This window comes from Schistocerca americana, chromosome X (assembly GCF_021461395.2).
Source record: "Schistocerca americana isolate TAMUIC-IGC-003095 chromosome X, iqSchAmer2.1, whole genome shotgun sequence".
NCBI lineage: Eukaryota > Metazoa > Arthropoda > Insecta > Orthoptera > Acrididae > Schistocerca > Schistocerca americana.
In genome coordinates this window covers 753,952,535-753,970,491 of record NC_060130.1, presented here as the reverse complement: position 1 = coordinate 753,970,491, position 17,957 = coordinate 753,952,535, and the positions used below count along the sequence as shown (strand labels likewise).

General features: G+C 39.3%; 1 protein-coding gene across 1 annotated transcript in view; it reads left to right on the top strand.

Annotated features, from left to right (window-relative positions):
• Positions 1–17,957, top strand: part of LOC124556513 (oxysterol-binding protein-related protein 8) — a 218,285-nt gene that overhangs the window by 152,181 nt on the left and 48,147 nt on the right. The window contains exons 13-14 of the mRNA XM_047130467.1: positions 5,402–5,598; positions 12,543–12,668. Of these exons, the coding sequence (XP_046986423.1) occupies positions 5,402–5,598; positions 12,543–12,668 (323 nt within the window). The remainder of the gene's footprint in view (positions 1–5,401; positions 5,599–12,542; positions 12,669–17,957) is intronic.

The following is a 17,957-nucleotide window of genomic DNA, read 5'->3' as shown; positions in this document are numbered from 1 at the left end:
GAGATAAGCCTCTACATCCTTACATTTGTCCTCCAGCCATCCCTGCTTAGCCATTTTGCACTTCCTGTCAATCTCATTTTTGAGACGTTTGTATTCCTTTTTGCCTGCTTCACTTACTGCATTTTTGTATTTTCTCCTTTCATCAATCAAATTCAGTATCTCCTCTGTTACCCAAGGATTTCTACTAGCCCTCGTATTTTTACCTACTTGATACTCTGCTGCCTTCACTATTTCATTCCTCAAAGCTACCTGTTCTTCTTCTACTGTATTTCTTTCCCTCATTCCTGTCAATTGTTCCCTTATGCTCTCCCTGAAACTCTGTACAACCTCTGGTTCTTTCAGTTTATCCAGGTCCCATCTCCTTAAATTCCCACCTTTTTGCAGTTTCTTCAGTTTTAATCTACAGTTCATAACCAATAGATTGTGGTCAGAGTCCACATCTGCCCCTGGAAATGTCTTACAATTTAAAGCCTGGTTCCTAAATCTCTGTCTTACCATTATATAATCCATCTGAAACCTTCTAGTATCTCCAGGGTTCTTCCATATATACAACCTTCTTTAATGATTCTTGAACCAAGTGTTAGCTATGATTAAGTTATGCTCTGTGCAAAATTCTACCAGGCGGCTTCCTCTTTCATTTCTTAGCCCCAATCTATATTCACCTATGACGTTTCCTTCTCTTCCTTTTCCTACTGTCGAATTCCAGTCACCCATGACTATTAAATTTTCGTCTCCCTTCACTACCTGGATAATTTCTTTTATCTCATCATACATTTCATCAATTTCTTCATCTGTAGAGCTAGTTGGCATATAAACTTGTACTACTGTAGTAGGCGTGGACTTCGTGTCTATCTTGGCCACAATAATGCGTTCACTACGCTGTTTGTAGTAGCTTACCCACACTCCTATTTTTTATTCATTATTAAACCTACTCCTGTCTTACCCCTATTTGATTTTGTATTTATAACCCTGTATTCACCCGACCAAAAGTCTTGTTCCTCCTGCCACCGAACTTCACTAATTCCCACTATATCTAACTTTAACTTATCCATTTCCCTTTTTAAATTTTCTAACCTACCTGCCCGATTAAGGGATCTGACATTCCATGCTCTGATCCACAGAACGCCAGTTTTCTTTCTCCTGACAACGACGTCCTCCTGAGTAGTCCCCGCCCGGAGATCTGAATGGGGGACTATTTTACCTCCGGAATATTTTACCCAAGAGGACGCCATCATCATTTAATCATACAGTAAAGCTGCATGCTCTCGGGAAAAATTACGGCTGTAGTTTCCACTTGCTTTCAGCCGTTCGCAGTACCACAACAGCAAGGCCGTTTTGGTTAGTGTTACACAGCCAGATCAGTCAATCATCCAGACTGTTGCCCCTGCAACTACTGAAAAGGCTGCTGCCCCTCTTCAGGAACCACACGTTTGTCTGGCCTCTCAACAGATACCCCTCTGTTGTGGTTGCACCTACGGTACGGCTACCTGCATCGTTGAGGCACGCAAGCCTCCCCACCAACGGCAAGGTCCTTGGTTTATGGGGGGGAGGGGGGGGGGGGTGTGAAGATAAAAGGCAGCAAAAGGAAAGCTGAAGTTCTAAATTTCACATTTAAGAAATCATACATGCTGTAGGATCATACAAATGTACCTCATTTACTGTTGTGCAGACTCCTGCATAGGATCCATTGAAATAGGTATACACAGCATAGAGAAGCAACTGAAAGAGTTTAAAACAAATAAGTCACCAGGACCAGATGGTATTTCAGTTCAGTTTTACAGAGAGTATTCTGTGGCATTGGTCTCTTACTTAGCTTGCATTTATAGCGAATTTCATGCCCAGTGCAAAATTGAAAGTGACTGGAAAAAAGTGCAGGTGACTCCTGTATACAAGAAAGGTAAAAGAACAGACCTGGGCCATTACAGGCCAGTATCCTTAACTTCAGTTTGCTGCAGAATTTTTGAACACCTTCAGAGTTCATATTTAATAAATTTCATTGAGACAGAAAAGCTTCTGTTACCAAATCAGCACAGATTTAGAAGGCATCTCTCATGTGAAACTAAGCTTACCTTTTCTCACATGATATCATACAAACCATGGATGAAGGGTAACAGGCAGATTCCATATTCCTAAATTCCCACGATATGCTTTGACATGGTGCCCTACTGCAAACTTTTGATGAAGTTCCAAGCATGCGGTTTAGGTTTACAGGTACATGAGTAGCTCAAAGACTTTTCAAGTAATAGAATCCAGTACATTGTCCTTGACAGTGAGTGTTCATCAGCGACAAAGGTGTTGTCAGGAATGCCGCAAGGGAATGTCATAGGACCCTATTTATTCTCTATATACATAAATGATCTGTCAGACAGGGCAAGTAGAAATTTACAGCTGTTTGCTGATAATGCTGTGGTGTACGGGAAGGTGTTGTCGCTAAGGGACTGTGAAAGTATACAGTATGACTTGTATGGAATTTGTAGTTGGTGTGGTGAATGGCAGCTTCTCCTAAATATAGAAAAATGTAAATTAATGCGGATAAGTAAGAATAACAATCTTGTGCCATTCAAATACAGCATTTGTAGTGTGCCGCTTGACACATTCACATTCATTAAATATCCAGGCATAACATTTCAAAGCGATAAGAGATGGAATGAGCATGTAAGGTTGGTAGTAGGGAAGGTAAATGCTCTGCTTCATTCTATTGGGAGAATTTTGGGAAAGTGTAGGTTATCCATAAACGAGACTGCATTTAGAACACTGGTGCAACCCATTCTTGAGTAATGTTAGATTGTTTGGGATCCTCACCAGGCACAATTAAAGCAAGACATCACACCAATTCAGGGATGTGCTGCTAGATTTGTTACCTGTAGGTTTCATCAGCATGAATGTATTGCAGAGATGCTTCGTGAACTGAAATGGGAATCCCTGGAGGGAAGATGATGCTCTTTTTGTGAGGCACTATTACAAAAATTTAAAGAATCAGCATTTGAGGCAGACTGCAGAACCATTCTACTGCCACCAACATAAATTTCACTTAAGGACCACAAAGATAAGATGCAAGAAAGTAGGGCTCACACAGTGGCTTTTACAGAGACTTGTTTCCCTTGCTCTATTTGTAAGTGGAACAGTACCCTCCATCATGCACCATATGGTGGCTTGCGAAGTATTTATGTAGATATAGAGGTGCTGAGAAAAACTTTAATGGCAGATACTTGAACATAAACACAAACTAAACCTGCAAAGCCTACTTACAAAGTTTCAAGAGCCAGCTCCGAGTGAGGACTCTAGGAGTGTACTACAACCCCCTTTGCATCTCTCCTACAGGGACTGCAAAGACAAGATTAGACTAAGGTATTAAAGCAATCATTCTTCCCACGGTCCTTATGCAAATGGAACAGGAGATGTACCCATTGTCATACAGTTCACAGTGATTTACAGAGTATAGGTGTAGATACAGAAACAGCATTACTGTACTTATTCCTCTGAGCCTTTGTGCTATTGTGGCTACGTGCTATTAAATCCTGAAGAACAGCTACAGCAGCTGGGGTGACCTTAAAGCTTAAATTTACTGCATGAAGTGCCACAGTGCTTTAAGAGGCTGAAATCATATCTGAGAGGAGCGGTGTGTGTTGTATGTGCACATGCCTATGCAAGTGCGTTTGGGATGTGTGGGTGTGCGCATGCATGCATGCATAATCTTAGGTGTGTATGTGCTCAACAAAAGGGTGGTAAATTAAATTGTTGGAAATGTTGTCATGTTTATGAGGTGTGTTCATAAGGAAAGGTACGAAACAACACTGTGGGTATAACTGAAACATTTATTCAAAAGTAATCGCAAGTGGCCTGAGCACAACTATGTCACTGTCTCATGAGCTGAACGATTCCCTGTTCCCAGAATTCCTGTGGCTGTGACATGAGTCATTCCTCCACTATGTCCTTCACTTTCTCCCACATGAACTTGGCCATTGCACTTTGTGTGACGTTTGAGATGTGTGGACACATGTTATCATGGAGCAGAATCACCCCTTCCATGTGCAGCCCAGGCCATTTGCTCCTGATTGATTTACATTAGGCTATGAAATGTCACAGTACATGTCACTGTTAGGGGTTTTTCTGTGCTCAAGAAATTTGATGAGTATTGGACCTCAGACATCGAAAAAGTCAATGAGCATCACTTTGCCTGCTGAGGGCGTGGCTTTCAATTTTTTAGGGTGAGGTGATGACACTACATTTGTGTCTCTAATTGTGTCACTAAGTTATCCCAAAGCAGCATATGCAAATTTCAAATGGTTTGGTTGTTATTACATTTTATACCTTTCATTTGAACACTTCTCATAGTTATTTTGTAAGCCTGTCTTTATCTTCGTATTTATTCTGTAAATTTCTAATCACATGCTTTACTTTGTCGTATTGTCCTTAACACTTTCATACTGGGTACACAAACTGTGGTGGTACTAATGTAACAGAACTAACCTTGTATTCAAAGAATAGCTTCCATTTCCATGAGATGAGATTGTTTCTATTGTGTCCTTAAGTCATCAATAGCATGCTTCAGACATGCCACTGTTGTGCATAATCTATGATCATACATTTGCTTGTGAGAAGATACAGTGCTCAACCTATAAGTAAATTGCTTCAAATACTTTATAAGTAATGTGCACAACGTTCTTAACAAACAGGGCTGTTGAATGAGATTAGTCCTATTTTCATGTAGGCTGTTCTTTTCCTTCGATTCTTCATTGCATCAGCCTGCAGTTTTCACGGCAGTAACACATGCTAGGGAAGTACACTGAAAAAAATTCACACATTGGTAGTTAAACATTACAGCCTAATTCTCACTTACTGCAAACAACCAGAAGACGTGTAGTTTTAATCAGTGGAAGCTTTAATTTTGCTATTTTAGAGATTTCTGTGTTACCTGCTACTGTGTATATGTTAGCAGCATGGTTAAAGTCTCTAAACAGTGCTTTTCAACAGGCTTCAGGATCAGAATATCAATTTTGTATTAAATGGTTGAACACTGCATGTATGTAAAATGTGTATTCATTTCTTGCCTGTTGTAGTATGGCAATATTGCATGTTTTTGAACACATCTTATAATACTAATTAGTCTATCAATTTAAAAAAAAAAACATTTACTCATTAACAAGATGGTTATTGTTTCATAATGTTTTTAATTACTGCCAAAGAATTCAGTGCTGCATCAAAATTCCAGTTACAAAATTTGTATTAGAATATTGCATAACTGGCACAGTAAAATAGGTGGAGATAAAATGCCAATTAATGTGCTATTTTCTTTTTCTGTCATCAGTACACAGAAGAGGAATCCTTTCACATAATACTTTTGTCTTGATTTGTTTCCAACACTTTAATAGTGACATAATTACTCATTTATTGATTATAGGGAATTCTACATCAGCTATTTTAGATGGAGTGGCTGTTCTAACATTCCTTCCACGTGGTGAAGACTATAGCATTACCATACCGTATGCACATTGTAAAGGTATCCTCATGGGAACACTAACTATGGAATTGGGTGGGAAGGTCACAATAGAATGTGAAAAAACAGGATACCGCACTGAAATTGAGTTCAAATTGAAGGTTGGTGTTATCTTTTTTAACGTTACTATAAAAATTATTTTTCGTTAAAGTATTATGAAAATAATTGTAGGAGACAGTCCAAAAGTTTTGTTGGCTGTGAAGTAATAACTAACACTTCTGGTGTTTGTATTGCATTGTAAAGCACCAATGTAACCTTTTATGCACTACTGATGGTGAAAAACTGCAACACAAAGAAGGATACATGTGACTGAAATGAATTTCATTTAACTTACTAGATGTATGGTAATAGGCAAATCATTAGGATTACAAAACTATACACAATCTCTGACTTCAAGACTTTTGCATGGTGTGAAGCTTCCACGCGATGAAAACAGAGCCTTGACATTAATGTTAATGTCAAAGAATCAGAGTGTCCACATATATAGCTGCCGAATGCTCTTCCGTGTGCTTTGTGTAAGAGCTCATAGAGAGTGGAGGCTTGTCATGAGCAAATTGCTGACAAAGCCATTCCTCATCAACCTTCCTCTCCTGTGTGTGTGTGTGTGTGTGTGTGTGTGTGTGTGTGTGTGTGTGTGTGTGTGTGTGCACGTAGCTGCCTGGCAGAGTGTAGAAGATTTTTGTGCATTTCTTGCTACATGTACCTATGCATTATTCTACTAACATGTGGCATGTGGATTTGCCTGGAAGACGGGCAGTACTTCACCCTATAAAACCTCCATAATTAGTGTTTCCTCTTAATACTTTGTAGAAACAGAAATTGCTTGTTTTGTCCAGTGGCACTGTACTGCTCAACAATGCAGGCTGCCTTACAGTGGTTACCATGGCAGCACATGACAGGCCATCCCTGTAGCACAGATTGATCAGGACCAGTCAAATACTACAAACTTTGTCTGTAGGCTCAGACTGAGCCACACCCAACACAGTGCACCACCACCACCACCACCACCACCACCACCACCACTGTGGACAAAAGTGTAAAATTCGTTATGGTCATTAAAACAGGATGGTAGCCATTGTGTGTAATGGTCACAGCACAAGGTGCAGTGTGTGTTTGTCACTACTGTTTGTACATTATTGCACACTTTATATTTATATGATGGCATTCGTACATATCAAATTCTAACAGCCAACTAGGTGCTGTAACACTAGAGGCCTGTTTAACACTGAAGTCATTTTACAGGAATCTTGAATATAGAAAATTGTATGATTAGTAGAAGGAATTTGCTGATAATACATATTTTTAATTTCCCTTAGGATCAGTAGAAGTGCCCAGTTCAGTGCTTGTATAGGATCTAGAATCCCCCTTCTGAAGTCTAGACAGATAGACCAAGTCTACAATATTGTTGCTGTGTTGCAATTAATCTGAAACTGATTTCTAGCACCAGTCATTGATAGAACTGAAAATAAATGTACCAGGAAGAGTGTGTCACATTTCTAAGTTCCTTGCAGAAGTTGCTGCATGATCTCTATTGCTCCAGAAGATAATTTTGTAAAGGAGTGAGGAGTGAAAGAATGCAAAATACAGTTAGCTCTTCAGCTGTTTAACGCAAAACATGGCAAATTATACTTCTTGATTGATTAAATAATGAATTAGTTGTTTGTTTATTCACAGATCATTTGTGTAATGATAGATGACACATTAGCTAAATAAAATCAAGAACTTAAGTAGAATTAATGAAGTCATAGACATATAATTCAATACAGGCCTGCATTTATAGAGTGCTCTTTCTTTATATACACACTCATAAATGAGTTAGCAAACATTTTATGCATTAAATGAAATGAAATCTCATTCTTGTTCCTTGATCATAGATAAATTTGTTCGTGTAAAAATACTAGTTTTTCATGATGTATTGACTAATATATTTACACTGAGGTGACAAAAATCATGCGATAGCAATATGCGTGTATACAGATGGTGGTAGTATTGTGTACAAGAGATATGAAACAGCATAGCATTGGCAGAGCTGTCATTTGTACTCAGATGATTCATGTGAAAACGTTTCGAACGTGATTATGGCCACATGACGGGAACTAACAGACTCTGAACGCGGAATGGTAGAGTTGGAGCCAGACGCATGAGATACTCCATTTCAGAAATCATTAGATAATTCAGTATTCCAAGATCCACAGTGTCAAGAGTGTGCCAAGAATACCAATTTCAGGCATTACCTCTCACCACAGACACCACAGTGGCTAACGGCCTTCATAGAGCAGCAGCATTTGCGTAGCATTGTCAGTGCTAACAGAGAAGCATCACTACATGAAATTACCACAGGAATCAATGTGGAACATATTACAAACATATCCTTTAAGTCAGTACTGTGAAATCTGGCATTACTGGGCTACGGGAGCAGCCAACCAATGTGAGTGTCTTTGCTAAAAGCACAACATTGCCTGTAGCACCTCTTGTGGGCTCATGACCACATCGGTTTGACCCTAGTTGACTGAAAAGCCATACTCTGATCAGATAAGTCCTGATTTCAGTTGATAAGAGTGTATGGTAGGGTTAGGGTGTGACACAGACCCCGAGAAGCCATGGACCAAATTTGTCAACAAGGCACTGTGCAAGCATGTGTTGGCTCCATAATGGTGTGAGCCATGTTCACTGGACTGGGTCCTCTAGTCCAGCTTAACTGATCATTGACTGGAAATGGTCATGTTCGGATGCTTGGAGACCATTTGCAACCGTTGATGGACTTCAGGTTCCCAAACAATGACATCATGTCGCCAGGCCACAATTGTTCATGATTGGCTTGAAGAATGCACTGGACAATGATGTGGCCAACCAGATCATCCAACATAAATATCATCAAACATTTATGCGACATAATTGAGAGGTCAGTTTGTGCACAACATCCTGCACCAGAATCACTCCCCCAATTATGGACAGCTATAGAGGCAGCATGGCTCAATATTTCTGCAGGGGAGTTCCAATGACTTGAGTCCATGCCACATTGAGCTGCTGCACTATGCTGTGCAAAAGGTGGCCTGACAAAATATTACAAGGTACCCCATGACGTCTGTCACGTCAGCGTACAAGCTGCGGCTAGACTCTCCAACTTTTAAAACATGTTTTCATAATGAGCCTGATAGTTGTTTTTAATTATTTTGTTTGTAACCTTTTTCTGGAAATTTTAAATTGTGTTCTTCTTTATTAATTTGTTTATATGTTAACTCAATTATTACGTGTTGTCGGGGACTTTGACACATTGTGTTTCATTTAGTGTATGACCATGAAAGTCTACATGTGGTACCAGAAACCTGTTTTATTTGATAGTATGTACTGTGCCATTAAGACATAAACTGTTTGCTGTGAATCAGCTCTAGGCCCGTTTGGATATCATCTGGTCTGTGTGTGTTGCGGTGGCATTTGGGCCCTCGATTAGTATGCTTGTGTATGTGCAGTTTATTGAAGTCTATTGGAGATAATTTATGTAGATCTCAGCTTTGTATTATGAATGTGGGTCTCCCAGCATGGAAAAATACTGTTACAACAAAATATTATAGTTTCCAAAGAAAAGTTTTGTAGGACTCCATTTGTGAAGCCATACATGCCTTTCTCTGTAGAGAAGCTTAACTGAAAGGTGATTAACAAATTCAGATTGGAAAAATGAATCCATATTCTAAAGTCAGATAAAACTACCATAGACAGAAGAATTAAAGTTTTCTAGTAACTTATTGTTCCCGTGAAGAACTTTTTTTTTTATACATATGTCCAAGGGTGGTTAACATTGTGTCTGTTGAAGTAAATATAATGCATCTGAATACATATTTTATTTTTCCGTTTCAGAAATTACAAATGAGTTTGATTACAAGAATAAAGATGCACCTACTTCTTAATGAAACTCAGTAATAATGCTGTATTATAAGTAATGCACTTTAGGCATTGTACAACGGGGAATAAACATCTTCTGAAAGAATGTAAATGACTTAGAAAGTGAAGTAAACATGAAATAAACACCACCAATTGCAATTTTAGTTGCCTACTTTTGCAGCCCTTTACAGTGCCGGCACCTTTTACACCTTATTGCCCATTTATGCATCCTAAAAAGGAAAACAAATATTCACACAGATTGGCAAGTGCTGCCACCTTTTATCAGATGATGCAAGAAAATTATATAGTGATCAGTTTTCTTTGCTGCTTCTAGAATAGATGAATATAACTACCCCATCTCCCAACTGAGCACCACCTGTTATGATTGGGTATTCTCAGGATCTGAGAGTGGGTTTTTTTGCACCACTCCTCTTACGTTGTGTTGCCTACTGATGTTAAACCTGATAAGCAGATGTGAAAGACTACATAAATTCATTATGCAATTGAATTTGAATTAGTAGTAAAGACTGACTCGGTTTGCGCAAAATACTTGCAACTGTGGACAGTAAATCAAAACAAGATATTGAACAAAACCATTGCAATTTATCTTAGTCATGATGTGTTATTTGTCTCCAAAGTCTAGCATACACTGGTGCTGACATATTCGTGGCCTAAAGTAGTGTAGTTGCTACCAGTTCAGAATGTGGCTTCTGAGAGGCAGATTACAGGGTAGTAATAAATTACAGATAGTGAATAAAGTGGCTTTTGTAACTTGTAGTGCTGCTGTATTTCTATCATTTGTCTTTTGTTCTTCTCCAGTCAATATGCCAAAACACAAAGTGAGCACAATAAGGGTGTGTGGCTGTAGCGAAATGTTTAGTAATGGCAGTACACTATTGAGAGTGATGAATCTGTATGTTAGGTACCATACAGTGTTTGTGATGTCTGAATTACAATTGATGGAAAACATCAGCCACATTATACACTGAGTGAAAATCAAAATGCAAATTTAGAATGGGGAAATTCTGTGGCAAAAGTGAGATAGGGCAGCTGTTTACCGATAATGCATTACATCAAGTAGTAGAAAATATACTGGGAAATAAAGCCCTGATGATGGTACCTTAAAGTAGTATGAAGAAAAAAGTCACTAACCAGATGGCTATTAACTCATAATCCATGATTTTTTACCCCAAATGCAGATGGGCAGATTAGTTATATATTGAATAATTCAGTGAGGCCCTTCTCCCATTCAGGCTCGGGCTCTGTTTCTCGTGACCGCATTGTCAGTGGGATGTAAGCCCAAACTTCCATCATTTTTACTTCTGGATAGATATCATGTAAAACCTATGCATTTTCTAAAGTCTGTTGTTGAAAAAACTGACAATACTAGCATGATGTACAGTTTCAAGCATGATGTACAGTTTCAATTATGCATATTATGGTCTTACACAATAATGTATAATTGAGTGTTTTAACAATTTCAGACTGGGGTGTGTATGTGTCAGGCTTCAAACTGGAAGAAAAAGCCACTATCTCCTATAATACAAAACATGTGACTTGTAGTGTGCATGCTTTACACTAAATTTGTGAAACACTGAAAAATTAATACTACTATGCTTAGGAATTTGTGTCTTGTGTTAAAAAAATCATATAAAAACCTCTTGCTGAAATACAAAATAGTGTGGAAATTACAGGATTTATTTTACCAACTTTGCCTATCAACACTAGAAGTATACATGGTTTAAATCAGGTGTTTATCTGTAGTTTTTCTCAGAATGCAGAATATGATTTTATGGATGTTGTATCTAGTCTCTCTATAGCTAGAGAAAAGGACAAAGACTGGTTAGGTACATAGGAACATGGACGCTCTTTCCTGGCTAATCATGAAGAAAGTAGCAGACCAGTATTCCAAGGAAAAAGTACACTGGGCTGTGGTGGTTGTGGCTGTGGCGGAGGTGGTGGTGGGTGGTGGTAATAGATTAATAGATGCAGTAATAGTAGTAGTAGTAGTAGTAGAGGAAGAAGAAGATTTTTACAGGCCTCAGCAGTCCCAATGGAGGCTGAAGACATTAAACCATATTTCATGAACAGTAGTGCATCAGGAAAGGAGGTAGGGAGGGGGGGGGGGGGTGGGGGGGAGGGTCTTTATAGGATCTCCACTGTGTCAACAAATACCATCCATGCCATGTAACTGTTTCACAAATCAAGATTATAGAAGTCAAGATTATAGATGAAGTTGTCTGTACATGCATTCACATTAAACCCATGTATTTGTCTGGTGCATAATCACTACTTTAATTACTATTACAGTTGTATGCAGAAATAGTGGTGTATGGTTTTCTGTTTTAAGAGCAGTCTTTTTGTTCATGTAATGTGTGGACTGTAATGATAAGGCTCTGCACATGACAGTATCATGATCCAGCCCAGAGTTTAGATTTGAGATGCCATCATTTGTGACCTCATCCATTTCTGTATATTTTGTGAAGGCACAATATGGTACTACAAGATCACAGGCTAATGATTTTTGTTTCCACAGGTTAAATATGTATAAACAATGCATCATGGTCTGTAGCCATCATTTGTGTTGTAAAATTTTGAACTCACTTGCAATGAAATAGAAAAGTGCCTTCTTCCATGATATGTAAAGCATGCAAACACTTGAAAACCTCTGTGCATAGTTGTAGTAAGTATATCAAAATATGCCTTAGGATGCTTTCAAAGTGTGTGAGGAAATGGGACACTATGTCAGATTGCTTCCTTGGTAGTCTCATAATAAATGCATGCTTTATTCTGCTTTCATGTTTTGTAAATTCTACATGAGATTCATTTGTGACTATGAAGAAGAGCTTCGAGTCTTGGCAGAGATATTTACCATTTACTCATACAGTAATGTATGTGGCTACTACTTTGGAACATACCAGATATGCTTTTCTGCAACATTCAGAACCATATATAGTGTTCAGTTTTTTTATTCTAGTTTGGTATAGATTGTTATTATTATTATTATTATTGGAATTGTTTGAAGATTTTCAGAATTGTTTGAAAATTCTTATTGTAAAAGCAAAATGAAAAATTCTTATTACTGAGCATTCAACATAGTATTTTCAAGGTGCAACTGATCACCATTGCTTTTGTTCTAACACAATTTTTGTTTGTGTACATGTAGCCCTTTCTGGGTGGTGCAGAACAGACAAACATGATATCGGGACAGTTAAAGTTGGGGAAGGAAACCTTGGCAACGTTGGATGGATACTGGGACAGCAGTGTATTCATCAAAGATCGGCGTACAGGGGTACGTAAAATAATTCCTGTAATTAAAAGCATTCCCAAATTATCGATCAAATATGAGTAAATTATAAGGTTTTGTTCAATTACCACTGCCTTATGTTACATTAATTGTGGTCACTACTTTTTAGTAGCATTTAAAAGGCAAAAGTTGAAAGAATAGCAACTGTTAAATCGGTATTACTGACACTTCATTGTGCTCTTGGTGTATAAATATTTGAGTGCCTTTAAAGGAGCATATTGTAGCATATTTCTTATTTACGAAAGCTATTTGTGATTAAATTAAAGCAGATCTGAGTGGAGTAGAAGAGACTACGAATTGTTTTGTTTCAGTTTGTTTCCAGATATCTTGAATCTCAGAGTGAAGCTGCAGTATCATTTGTAATATGTGAATAAATTCATCAAGCCCTACATTGCTTTCCTTCAGCAACAACTGGTGCTATTGAGTTTTATATATAAAATCATTTTAGTTTCGTCCACCTACGCTCAATTGAGCACGTTATCATGATTTCATACGGGATACTCTACCTGTGCTGCTAGAACATGTGCCTTTACAAGTACGACACAACATATGGTTCATGCGCGATGGAGCTCCTGCACATTTCAGTCGAAGTGTTTGTACAGTTCTAAACAACAGATTCGGTGACCGATGGATTGGTAGAGGCGGACCAATTTCATGGCCTCCACGCTCTCCTGACCTCAACCCTCTAGACTTTCATTTATGGGGGCATTTGAAAGCTCTTGTCTAGGCAACCCCGGTACCAAATGTAGAGACTCTTCATGCTCGTATTGTGGACGGCTGTGATACAATCCGCCATTCTGCAGGGCTGCATCAGCGCATCAGGGATTCCATGCGACGGAGGGTGGATGCATGTATCCTCGCTAACAGAGGACATTTTGAACATTTCCTGTAACAAAGTGTTTGAAGTCACGCTGGTACGTTCTGTTGCTGTGTGTTTCCATTCCATGATTAATGTGATGAAGTAATAAAATGAGCTCTAACATGGAAAGTAAGCGTTTCCGGACACATGTCCACATAACATATTTTCTTTCTTTGTGTGTGAGGAATGTTTCCTGAAAGCTTGGCAATACCTTTTTGTAACACCCTGTATATAAGTTAAGTTCAGAAATGCAGAGTTTCTATCTATCACTTAAGGTTTTCTCACAAAGTAATAATGAAGATCTAGAAAATTCATACAAAACACATACATTCAACAAAAGCTAATAAGAAATCATGATAAAATAAGGCATTCCTAACATTATAATGGAGTATTATGTTCTTCAGGTCTAATACAAAGCCATAAGTCATAATGTCTCTTCTTTCTCTCCTTCATTCGTTTTGTTCTATGCACTGACTGAGGACACCCCCCTGTGCAGCATCCAATGGTAGTCAGCTATCATGCGGACATCTCATCAGTCCCAGTACTCACATCCCATTTGTTTCATGTTTTGATGGAACCTTTCTCCCTCTTCCTCACACATAGCACCTAGGAAGTGCAGCTTCAGGCTCATTGAGGCATACAGTACTATAAACTATCCAATATGCTTCATTCTAATTCTCACAATCAAGGTCTTCGCAGTTGCGAAGAAATTTGTTGACAACTTATTTAAAGATTATCCAAGATTATGTTTAAATTTCATTCAGTTGATGTTAGTGTTGCATATTTCATTAGTTTGCAAATGTCAGGGCTGAAGAAAATGCCCTTCTTTCATCTTAGCCCTTTGTAGCCATGGTTACTTTTCCACCATATAATCAAGTGTCACCATCTTTTGGTAGGGATTTAATAAATCGTTTCATAATGCCAGATTTCATGTGAAGTGAATGCAGAGGGTTTTTTTTTTTTTTTTTTTTTTTGGTCCACCTGTGAACTGAATCTTACATTTTTACCTCCAGATTTTAGTGCCCTAATTGGTCAGATTTTTTGAGACCAGTGCTTGTCTTTTGCACAACTGTCTCATTATTTGTGTAGGAGGCAGGGGTCCTTCCTCCCAACTTCAGCACACTCAGCATGAGGCCCTTGTCTTCTCATGCTGTCCAACCTTTGTGACAGGACAGAAAATACACTTCTTTGACAAAGTCTGAGATTTTCTGTTGTTGCTTTTTCACTATAAGTTTGCCACACATGTATGAGAAGTGAACAAGAGAATTAATATTGTTTCTTAAAGCCATGAAATTCACAGAATTTGCAGTTTGCTTGAGAAATGATGTGTAAAACAAACATATAGGTGTCAATCAAATTCTTGGCGGGTTTCCAGCCGGATCAAACTGTCATCTGAGCACACTGCTCTTGCCAATAACTGATTCCACTCGCAAATGACTGCATCTTTATATGCATCGGAACAGCGCATGTGCTAGATACAGTGTGCACACGCTCAATCATTCCTGCTGCCCCCTGGTGCAAAAAGACTTGCAGCACCTCCAATGGTGAATACTGTTGAAAACGATGTAGTGTTACAAGTGATTATTCATAGCCGTCCGATTCAGGTGGCATTGTTTCTTCATGTCTGATAAAACAGGAGTCCACATTTTACTTAGCGGGTATCCATTATCACGATTAATGATATTATCAGCTAGTCTGATTTCGACAGATTCTTTTAGATCACAATCCCGATACCACGAAGCATTTGCAACTACTTGCGTCTCATTATATAGCATCCTGTGGCCCTCTGTAAGGCGATGCTCAGCCACCTCAGATTGATCTGGTTGTAATAATCATGTGTGGCAATGATGTTCAATACACCTGGCGTTGACGGTACGAATTATTTGGCCAATGTAAATTTTCCAGCATTCGCACGGTACTTTGTAAACGCCAGACTTCCTCAAACCTAAATCATCTTTGACAGACCCAAGAAGTGCCCGAATCTTAGCTGGCACGTGAAAACCACATCTGATCTCATATTTCTTCAAAAGTCTACCTATCTTGGTGGACGCATTCCCAGCATACGGAGGAAAAGCCACAGACCTAAAGGTGTCTCCAGAAGGTCCAATTAGAGGTCAAAACTCAAAAACACATAGAATTTGTCAGTCTGTACAGCCATTATTATTGAACACTTCCTTAAGATGTTGCAGCTCCTGGGGTAAATTTTCAGCATCGGAGACAGCATATGCTCGTTTAACCAAGGTCGAGTGAGACAATTAAAATGGTCCAATAACCGGTGCAAAGAGTCTATTCCATGTGGCCAAGCAAGTAACATATCGTCAATGTATCTCAGAAAAAACGCAGGCTTCAAAAAAGTTGTTTTCAGGGCCATATCCTCAATGTCCTCCATAAAAAGATTATGGGGGATAAAGGACTCCCCATAGCCACACTGTCGGTTTGTTCAAAATATTTATCATCAAATAAAAAATAGGTGGATGTCAGAACATGATGGCTGAGCTTCTCCATCTGAATATCAAATTCACAATGGAAATTGAAAAGGAGGGAAAGTTACCTTTTTTGGATGTACTATTTTATAGAAAAGAAGACGGAACTCTTGGCTGCAGGGTTTACAGGAAACTGACTCATACTGACAGGTATTTACATGCTACCAGTTGCCATCCACCTTTCCACCGTACAGGAGCCCTTCGGACCTTGGTTAAACAAGCATATGCTGTCTCGGCTGTGGAAAATTCACCACAGGAGCTGCAACATCTTAAGGACATGTTCAATAATAACGGCTGTACAGACTGACAAATTCTACGTGTTTTTGAGTTTTGACCTCTAATTGATCTTTCTGGAGACACCTTTAGGTCTGTGGCTTTTCCTCCATATGCTGGGAATGCGTCCACCAAGATAGGTAGACTTTTGAAGAAATATGAGATCAGATGTGTTTTTCATGTGCCAGCTAAGATTCGGGCACTTCTTGGGTCTGTCAAAGATGATTTAGGTTTGAGGAAGTCTGGCGTGTACAAAATACCGTGCGAGTGCTGGAAAATTTATATTGGCCAAATAATTCGTACCGTCAACGCCAGGTGTATTGAACATCATTGCCACATGTGATTATTACAACCAGCTCAATCTGAGGTGGCTGAGCGTCGCCTTACAGAGGGCCACAGGATGCTATATAATGAGACGCAAGTAGTTGCAAATGCTTCATGGTATTGGGATTGTGTTCTAAAAGAATCTGTCAAAATCAGACTAGCAGATAATATCATTAATTGTGATGATGGATACCCACTAAGTAAAATGTGGAATCCTGTTTTATCAGACATGAAGAAACAACGCCATCTGAATTGGGTGGCTATGAATAATCATTTGTAATGATATATCATTTTCGAGAGTATTCACCACCAGAGGCGTTTTTGTGCCAGAAGGCAGCAAGAATGACTGAGCGCGTGCACTGTTGTACTTCCGATGCATATAAAGATGCAGTCATTTGTGAGTGGAATCAGTAATCAGTGAGAGCAGTGTAGCTTTTCTCACCTGATGATGGCGGCCAGGTGGACCGCTGAAATATTGTGCTCAGATGACAGTTTGATCTGGCTTGAAACCTGACAAGAATTTGATATTCTAATATGCAGGGAAAGTCTACATCAGGCTGTCCCAACCCAGCTCTAGGGAGCCAGAGCGCTCCGGAGCGCTCACTGCGGCAGCTCGGAGCCCGCATGGAGGGGGTAAGCGAACTCACTGCCCCCTGGCCACATGCAGCCGCAACTGACGCAATAATTCGTGTTCAGTGACAGCTATGACTAGCCGCGGGAGCACTGTACCTCTATTGGAGGATACCTTTCCATTCATTGAGAGGGATGGCCGTCCGCAGTGTCTTCTATGTCATAAAGTATTTAATTCTGCGAAGAAGTACAATATACAACGACATTATACATGTCTTCATGCAGCCCACAACGATCAGGTAGAAGGCATTGCACGCAGAGAACTGGTAGCCAGGCTTCAGAACGACATACTAGGAGACATAACTTCAAAAACGGTTTTGTAATACAGAGGGTATCAAAACATGCGACATAGTTAGTGTTCTGTAATGCATTTATAATTTTCAGGTGAATGAGAGCGGAGAAAACACTACTGAATCTGCAATTCGAGCAAGCTACAGGGTCGCTCACATTATTGCAAAAAGTGGCAAGGCCTTTTCGGTGGGACCGCTCGTAAAATCGTGCATGGTAGCAGTTGCAGAATGTTTGTTTCCAATGGAGGTGCAGGCAATTGAAGGGGTTTGGCTGTCGAAGCAAACAATGTCTCGTCGAATCCTGGATATGGCAACGGATTTAGACACACAGCTCAGGAAAAAGGCGGAGAGCTTTGTTGCATTTTCGCTAGCGCTTGACGAAAGCACCGACATATCGAACTGTGCTCAACTTGCA